This window comes from Mus caroli, unplaced genomic scaffold (assembly GCF_978045245.1).
Source record: "Mus caroli unplaced genomic scaffold, Mus_caroli_1 scaffold_18, whole genome shotgun sequence".
Lineage (NCBI taxonomy): Eukaryota > Metazoa > Chordata > Mammalia > Rodentia > Muridae > Mus > Mus caroli.
Window position 1 is genome coordinate 36046714 of NW_028227273.1, and position 9704 is coordinate 36056417.

The 9704-nt window shown below is 39.9% G+C and overlaps 1 protein-coding gene across 1 annotated transcript in view; it reads left to right on the forward strand.

The window, feature by feature from the left end:
* Positions 1 to 8927, forward strand: part of LOC110284235 (uncharacterized) — a 114091-nt gene extending 105164 nt beyond the window's left edge. The window contains exons 8-12 of the mRNA XM_085833212.1: positions 457 to 614; positions 2832 to 2874; positions 4492 to 4678; positions 7227 to 7362; positions 8828 to 8927. Of these exons, the coding sequence (XP_085689338.1) occupies positions 457 to 614; positions 2832 to 2874; positions 4492 to 4678; positions 7227 to 7362; positions 8828 to 8927 (624 nt within the window). The remainder of the gene's footprint in view (positions 1 to 456; positions 615 to 2831; positions 2875 to 4491; positions 4679 to 7226; positions 7363 to 8827) is intronic.
* The last annotated feature ends 777 nt before the right edge of the window (positions 8928 to 9704 follow it).

Here is a 9704-nt window from a genome sequence, read left to right on the forward strand (position 1 = left end):
GCATTATAGGAGATGAAAGAGATAATTGTTTCAGGAGCATTTGTCAACTCTGTGAATGAATGGAAACAACTTAGAAGGGGACCTGACACACAGTAAGCCTGGAATCCATAGTGTAGGTGCTCTCTAGAGATGTCACGCAATTACAAGGTGCATTGTGTGATACAGGTTTCTTTTCATGTCTTGTTTTTCTGATAGAAAAGTTGGCATTAATAATACTTTCCCAAATGTTCATAAATAAAGCTCATATTAAGAACATCTATTCAAAAGATGTTTAAAAATTATATAATACAGATAATTTGTTACACTGTGTCATATATTAAGTAGAATATAATCTGCAAAGTGTGTTTTCCTTTCTTTTCATTTTAAAGAAAAAATAATCAACTTAAAATAACCATTATGGCATTCCTTTCTTTTTCATTTTCTCCATTAACTGTTCATCTTCTTTATCAATTATAGGATGAAGGGAAGTGGCCACCTCTAGACATGATAAAATTAGAAGGAGCAGAAGTTGACATTGACAACAGCTTGGGAAAACCATTTGTATTTAACTGTATGCCTCAGTCTGGAAGTAGAATATTCTGCCTCTGTGCAACCTCAAACCAAGAGATGAAGAGGTAACTCAGTAATCCCCCTCTCTGGGTTTACTTCTAGAGGGGGAATGTTGTTTCATAAGGGGTAGACTTGCAAACGCTTGGAGGCAGAAATAAGAAAAAGAACAAAAAGTGGTAGTGTCTATTGTATTGAGTACAGTAAGTTTAGGATGTTGTTATTTCTTCTTTTTATTTCAATCAGAATCTCCAAAAAATATGACCACACTCTGTTAATATTACTACTGCAGCTCTCCTTCCTTTTTTTTTCTTTTAAAAAAAGATGATAGTTCAATGATGCCACAGCTCCTTAACTATGAATAACGCTCATTCCTAACAAATGGCCAGATGTATGTATTGTAAGATAGATAGTTAATGGTATAAACTAATGAGGCATGATATGCAACAACACACTATAGTGAGGTGAGCTAAATGTGTGAAGAAGATAACAATAGGGCTTTGAGTGGGGAAGACTCTGTTGACATTGTGTAAATACACAATCCACAAAGAAAGAGTGTTTCAGCATTCTATGGAGGTAACAATGTGTTCTGACCATTAGGTATACACCATCTATTTCTCCCTGAGAAAATGGAGTTTACCGGACATTTCAGTGAGCCAAGTAAAGCTGTAAGGAATGAACTGACCAGTTAAAGTGAGGGGTAGGACAGAGTGCAGAACAGAAAGTCAATGGAGCAGGCAGTGTGCCAACATGTCTGGAATAAATGACCGCCTCCTTCTCCCAGCTCCAACCTCAGAGGGAATACTAGGTCAGAAACATCTCAGGCAAAAAGTATTCTATCCCTATTTGTGGAATATTTTATATTTAAATAAATATACAGTAAAGGACTACCAGGATAGTATGACATGAACAGCATTTATTTATATCGAACATGCCTAGGCTGCATTTTCCCATTTCTGTGGATTATTCTTATATTGAAGATCTCATCTTTGGCCCCAAACATAAATAAACGGGAAACATTGTGGAAGAGGGGGTGGAAAGAATTGGGGGAGTTTGCTATAAAATTGTGTCTCCTGGTAACATTAGAGAATACACTCACAGTCTCACCAACATGGATGCTCAAATGGGACCTGGACAAGGATGACTCCAGTAGACATGCTCTAGTAGCAGTGGGACAGATCAAAAGGCCTCAGCCCTGCATAAAAATTATGGACAGCTAAAATTGCTGAGTAAGAGAAATAGTCTTCCCCAGAGAAAACCAGTGCCAAAGAGTAAGCACTGAAACATGGGTACATGCTACATCATACAGACTAAACATATGTATGTATATATATATACATATATATACATATACATATATATGAATATGCATATATATGTGTGCATGTATATGTGTTTAGATACACACATATATATGCATGCCATAACAAGTAGTGATAGAAGGAGACCATGAATTTGAAAGACAGCAGTAAGTGGTTTGGAGGGAGAAAGAGGAAGGAAGACATGTTATAATTATAATCACAAAAAGAAAAAAGTAAATAAACAAAACTCAATACCAAGTTGGAACTAATGTGGTAAGGCCTTTGTTCTTCTGCATATACAGTGAACGTTGAGAAGCATCACAGAAGGCACATGGCACACCAGCTGAGAACAGGGCTTGGGAATGTGGGAATGAGGGAGCTATTTACGGAAGAGGTATACATCCAGAATCAGAAACGCAGCAGAGGAGAGCAAGGGAAATACACTGGGCTTCAGGGAGAACAGCAAACAGTGTGCTTTGATTGGAAGTTAGGGAGTGTGAAACAAAACTGCAAAAGGTTAGCAGGCTGGGGTGGAGTCAGTCTACCAATGCCAGGCTCAGGCCTCCAGAGGCAACACCAAAAGGCATACCAATGAAGCTAGTGTCCAAAGCACATACTAGATGGGGCTCAAGGCCATAGCCACTCATAAGTATTTCCATATTCTAGTAGTCAGTGCCTGATAGTGTAACCATGCGGTTGTTAACAAATATCAACCCTTAGAAATAGTGAATTAACTTTCTCTCAGGAATTGATCAAATGACAGTAGTGGGGGTCACCATGAATTTTACTTTAGATATGCCTAATGGAAAACGGTTCTGCCACATACTAAATTTAAACTTATAAGAACGTGTTACCTTCATTCAGGAGGTATGAAATACATCTGCAGCTCATGGTTGCTCTGCCTGAAGGGCAGGGTAAGCAGTAGCAAGCCCCTCCGTGTGACACAGTCCCCTGTGGATTGGCACTCTCCATTTACTCTTTCAGGTGGCTTGAAGCAATGCAGAGAGCATCCCGTCCTGTCCACCAGGTAAGGTTTCCTGGGTGTTGGGTCTCTGCTTTTGGTTTATTTCCTTCCAGAGGAGGAAAGAGCAGGGTAGATGTCATGCAGCTCAGTTGGTGATGTCTTAGATCTGTTCTGCTTAGATCTGCTGGTGAAAGGGTTGGCATCAAATACGTTTCCCTGGAATCCAAGAGGGGAGCATTCAATACTGCTGTTCTTTGTATTTTCAAGAGTTTTTATGAGATCCCCTCCCCTCTTAAAATTTGCAGTGGAGTCACAAGGTGGGTTGTAATTTCTGATTCCCCTGGAGCCATGCAGTAGCCCACAGTAGTGAGAAAATGATGGTGCTGTTTCCTTGCACTCTTGGGATCTCTAGAATGTCTTGGGATGGTGCCTTTGTCTGAGCAGCCTGTCAGAGAGTCAGTGTGCTGCATCCAGACATTCAGTGATGCCTTCATCTCTGTTCTGTAGACATTTTAACCACTTTGCACTTTTCTTCCATGTTCATGATTCCCAACTTTGGAGCAATATCACTCTGTTAGATTTTTTACTTATAAAATGTTAGATGACTTTATTACATCATCAGGCAAGCCATTAAGTCAGACTGGGTAACCCTCTTTCAGAGTTTGCACCATAACATGTTTTAGGAACAATCTGTCCTTCAGGAACAATCTCAAGCATTGTTATATGAGGAACAGCAGGGCATGTATTTCATTTTACCTGGAACACAGCACCCAACATATTCACCCATCCCTCCAACGCACCACTGTAATGAGCCTGGATACTTTTAAGAGGCGTCTCTTCTGCTAATGCACTCAGAGTATCTGCAGCAAGTGGAAAACAAAAAAACAAAAAACAAAAAAACAACAGCCAAACTCCCAGCAGGCTCCCACTTCACAGCACAGAATACAGCAAGCTCTGCACTCTGATAGTTTTTCACTGCCTTGTTAAAAAAAAAAAAAAAAACTAAAGGGCAAAACCAAAACCCAACAAAAAGAAGCTGTCAAGTGCAGGTCAGTTCTGATGAAGAGATAAAGCACATGGCTCAGAGTTCTCAGCAGAGCCTGTCTCCCAGGCCTGTGGACTGAGGACTGCCCTGTCTCCCATGCCTGTGGACTGAGGGCTGCCCTCCAGGTTAGAGGGTTCTCATTTAGCATCAGCCTTCCACCTCAGTGACTGTGAGAGCCCAAGGCTAGAGCTGGCCTGGAGCAGTTTACTTGTTCTGCTGCACAAGTCGGGGTTCAGATAAAGAAAAGCACAAACCAGGGTCTGCTATTATTCATAGTGGACATACCAGAACTGGGCCTTGGAGAGCAATCTCTGTGATTGTGAGAAGCCACACTTCAGGCTAGCACTTTATAAACAGACACATTCATAACTCTTTATAGCGAGTGGTACCTATGCCCATTGGCTCCCTAGTCCCAATTTCCTGCTTTTGGTTTCTTCAGAATACAATAGAAGCCAAAGAAAAGAGGGAGTTCTCTATGAGCAAGGGCTTCATTTGGCAGTTACTCAAGCAGAGAGATTGTATTAGCAATAGGAATATTTGGGACAGTGACTCCCTAATGCTAAACATAACTTAACCTGTGTCACTGCTGTGTGAGGCAAAGACTTACTTACATAATCCTTGTGCTACACCTGCAGAACCATGTCTGGGAAGATGTCACAGTGCACAACAGTAGCCTCCCACCTCTCGCTATCAAACACCCTGAGTGTCTGGGCCTTCTGCACCAGCTGGAGAGAAGCACAGATGTGTGGATACAACACTACTGCATCCTGAAGGATGGCTGCTTGTACTTCTATGCTAGCATTCGCTCTACTCAGGCGTCAGGTAAGGAATCAACATCATTTGAAAATATTGCAATTACAATAACAGGAAAAGACACCTTAGCTTTACTGAGCCTTTGTAAGTTCCTGTATCATTGTTTCACCTAAGACAGCAGCCGATGGATACTCTGTGGAAGGGGCACAGTTGGACAGCTACTGTTCTATTTGCAGATGGGAAGAGCAGCTGCAGAGGCTAGAAGTGGAGAAGTAAGCAGCCTACTGAGATACAAACAACCAGGCTAACCCTGAGGCCAGTGCTTTCAATGCCTCACACTTGCTGTCAAGAAGTTAAAACAGAGACTCATTCCTTTGGTCACCAATGGCTTCCAAAAGGAATGCGCATCATTTTCTTGGGTTGAAACATCATCCTTTACTCAAAGTCTTCCTAATTTGAATATTGGCAGCCTGGTTTTCATCTTCTGTTTGCTCAACTTCCCACAATTTACTTTCCCTGCTTATAAAATGGAAGCAGCAGCTGACTGGTATACAAAAGGGCTGTGAAGACCGAGATGTTGTGGTTGAAATAATATTATCTCCATATTTAGTGGTCTGAGCATAAAAAGCTACTCTCATACATATTCTATTTGTTTATCATAAATTTGTTTTACATTCTTATAAGAATATATATATACATATACTATTTAAATGACATAGATATAAAAGAATCATATGATTAATAAAATAATAATGCCTGAAATCTAGACAAGAGTTTTCTTGAATTTTAAAAAAACTTATTTAATCAACTTATGTATTTTAAATTTTTAATTGAAATATAATTATTTGACTTCCCTCTTTCTTTCTTCTCCTTCCAACCCCTCCCATGACCCTCTTATTCCCTCCTAAATTCATGGTCTTTTCTTCTTTAATTTTTGTTGTTACACACATATGTATAAATATGCACACACACACACATATATGATAAGCTGTTTAGTAGTGTGTGTGTGTGTGTGTGTGTGTGTGTGTGTGTGATTTAATGGCTCACTACTTGGTATTGAGTAACGAATTAGGCTCTCAGATCCATGGGGAAGCCTAATCCTCTCTCTCTCATCAGTCTTTCTTTGCTTTAGTTCAGTTTAGTTTGCCAAAGTCTCTTTCTAAAAACTAAAACGTTCTCTGTCTAGTGGAGAGACTCACCCTTTCACATTAGCATGTCTATGGGCATTACCACCATTTACATGTCCCATTCCCACAGCCATATTGTTGAGGTATCATGGTGAAGCTTCCTGTTCTTTCTAGGAGTCAGGATCTCACAGCAGAATTCCTGGGTCTTTAGATGTTTCGGTAAATCTCCAACCCAAATATGCCCCAGCAATGAAAACATGACACAATTAATATGAACATGTTCTGTGTGCCTAGATTGGGCAGATCTACTGATACACTATCATCTTCCACATCTATGAGACCCCCTTAGAACTTGCAGTTTCTCCAGCCCATGTGCTTCCACTCTGCTTTTCTTCTTCTTCCTCCTCTGCATCTTCTCTCTCTCTCCCATTTTCTCTTTCTTTGCTCCCTCAGTCTTCTGCTTCACTTTTCCTTTACCTGCCCAATCAAGAGCTCTCCTTTATTTGACAAATTAAGGTCGGAAGCAGGTTTATAGCAAATCACGGGAGTGCTGACTCATTCCTTGTTTGAAGCCACTCACAGGAGAAAGGAATCAACATCAAACATAATTAGCTCCAGGGCTGTCCACAACATTTCTCCCTTTCTGTCCAATTAAAAGACTATTTTATCTCAGATATAATTGAACATAACTATTACTATTTTGTAATTTATGAAGTAAAAGAGACCTAACACCCAGTCCATCATCTTTGTTAATTAAATAGAACCTCTGTCATCTATCCTCACTTAAAAGACTATAGTTCTGCACCTGGCTATGTCTTGGCTCTAGATTGAATGCCATCTGAAAACCATCCTCTCAAATCTGTTCCTCTCAAAGTAAAAAGCCTATCTTACATCCCATCTACCCCTCTTCTGTCAGCCAGTCTCAAAGAATGGTATCACCCTTTTGGTAGGCACCATATCACTGAGGTCAAAATGGGAGCAAAATTCAGACCAAGCAGTATCCTTGGATTTATAGGCTCATGATAATCAGTCATCGATTCTTATTGCTAATTAAGTTAGCATTTTAGTGTCACCCTATGGGTTCATATTTTAACATTTATTTATTTACTTATTTATTTAATGTATACAAATACAGTGTAGCTGTACTGGTGGTTGTGAGCCATCATGTGGTTGCTGGGAATTTGAATTTAGGACCTCTGCTTACTCTGGCCTAAAGATTTATTTATTATTATATCTAAGTACACTATAGCTGTCTTCAGATGCACCAGAGGAGGATGTCAGATCTCATTATGGGTGTTTTTGAGCCACCATGTGCTTGCTGGGATTTGAACTCAGGACCTTCGGAAGACTAAGTCAGTGCTCTTAACCACTGAGCCATCTCATCTCTCCAGTCCCTACCTAAGGGAATGTTGACACCTTCCCCAACACCTTTTCCTCTGCATTTCCCCTGTTCTCACATGCCCCTGCTTCTTTGCTTTTACCCTGTGCAGGTGGCCTATACCTTCAAGGATACAGTGTGAGTGAACAGACCCATGGCTTTGAGCAACCAGTGATTGAACTCAAGCCTTCATCAGAAGAGTTCAAGACTTTCTATTTCTGTGCAGAAAATAAAACAGAGAATCAGCGGTAAGCCAGGACCTCCCTTCCTGCCTCTGTGTGAGCCTTGACAAACAAATGAATCCCCGCTATCTTCCAATTCCTCTCTCAGGGAAATCTATCCTTTCTTTGCAAGCTTCATATTTGAGTTTCTGCAGGATTATTTTTCTTTCATTCCTTCTTCAGTGACTCCTCTAGAGATAATTCATTCCCTGAAATTGTAATAAACAGATTTCCTGCCAAGACAATAGATAACTCAGGCATGAACATTAACAGACACACACACACACACACACACATCATTTACAATTTGTAAACCTATAGATCTTTAAGCTACATTTATTAGCACATCCCAATCATGTAAAACATAGATTTGTCACATGGTCTCTCTTCCCATAGTGTGCATGGATTTGTACATCTGTATTTGGTTGGTTGATTTATCGTAAGCCACTGAAAGATATACAAGGATTTAGTTTGTTGTGCTCTATCCAATCTCAGGTTGTCATTTGCTAGCCAACATTTGGTTCAAGTGGTTCTGAAGTGTAAGAACGTTGACGTCACTAGACACGACCTGTTGAGGAAGGAAGTACTCAGCATCAATGCTCGGATCCTCTATATCACCTGCATCACAATCATCTTCTCCCTGTTCCAGGCCTTTCATTCCAGCTACAAGGATTCTTAGTAAAGCCACTTGATGGCCTTATATATATATATATATATATATATATATATATATATATATATATTAGGGACATTTATAAGAAATAGTGTTTTAAACACAAAGAAATAAAACTCTAAAAGTGAGATTTTAGGAGTCTCCCTCAAACAAACACTTAGCAAGAGATTAGGGCCATGCCTTTTTCCCTCTATGTAAATGTTGCTTGTGCCTCTGCTTTGAAAGAGGTTCTGGGGTAGAAGGCAGGTTTGTTACTGCTAAGTGTGTGGTCATGACTCTCTTCCTGGACATCTGACAAGCAGATAATGATGGTAAGCATGCAGCTAGCACACTGGAGCAAGGGTCACTGAAACTGATTCTAGTCCCATCTGATAAAAACCTATGCATTTCTTTAAATATCTGAGCCTGACTGTTAAATTCACAGGGCTGGAGGGCTGTATGGTTTCTAGAATTTAATAAGGAAATCATTTTTTTTCTGATATGGCAGTATTTATTACATATTTGATCAACAAAGCTTAATGTTAAGTGAAAACTGCAAAATACTATTAGCAATTTGAAAACCATATAGCTCCATTGATCACTACTTATGAACATCAACTCTTCTACATGCCCCTCCTCCACCACTTTCATTACTGAGCCATCTCGATATTCTTCCTTCTCAGTCAACCTGAAATCCACAGAGCATGTTTATCCCATTAATTCCAAAGTAAATCACCAGGAGAAACAACTGGACAATAAATTAAAGAATTTTGTCCTATGTTTACCTCCACAGGGCCTGCCAGGTTTAATGATCTGTTCTGTGCTTTCTCTTTCTTGCAGCTGGATTGCAGCTTTGAAAACATCTATCAAAAAATGGCTTCCCCTGGACCAAGCCATTCAGGAGTTTATGAATCGACCTCTAGAGGAGACCAGGATGTGAAGAAACTCAAATTAAAAAGACAGAGTCCACAAGGCCGTTCCCAGCTTGAGGAAAGAAGCATAGCATTTATTTCTGCTGTTCTGAGACACAGTGATCAAATGAATCTATTCCTTATGTTTTAAAACTTGGAGCAACTCCCTAATATCAGTATTCAAGTACTGCACTTACATTAAAGCCTAGGCGGCTTGGCTTACATTTGCATCAGCATAGTCTAGTTCCCTACCTTCAGCTCTTGAAAGTATAAATAAACATGTATTTGTCTTCTTTTTATCTTTCACATTCTTCATTCCATCCTTCACTCAGAACTTTGGCCGCAAGCTTCGAAGGGTAACTTTGGGCCATGAAGCAGGACATTAGACAAAATTAGAATCATGGAAATGGTGTTCCTTATAATATGTGTGAGTATCTTGGCCAAAGGAGGCCATCTTGTTTGTTTCTTTTATGACAAACAGGCCGAATCCCTCTCCCAGGGCTTCTTAGGTGGAGTTAATCTCAATAATCTCCCCCCCCTCTCTCTATATATATACATATATATATGTGTGTGTGTGTGTGTTTATATATGAAGATAGACTGAATCTAAGGGAGACATCTCAACAACATAGCGACATGCATCTGACTCACCATGTGAATTTCTACAAAACCAAAAATGAATCAAGAGTACACTGCTATAAACCCAGAGAGCAAAATTTGAGGAAGTAAAATGAAGCCTTGGCTGTATTTCTCAGTGTAATGATCCCCAACCTATGTTGTACTGACGAGGTTGAATTGCGTCTTAGA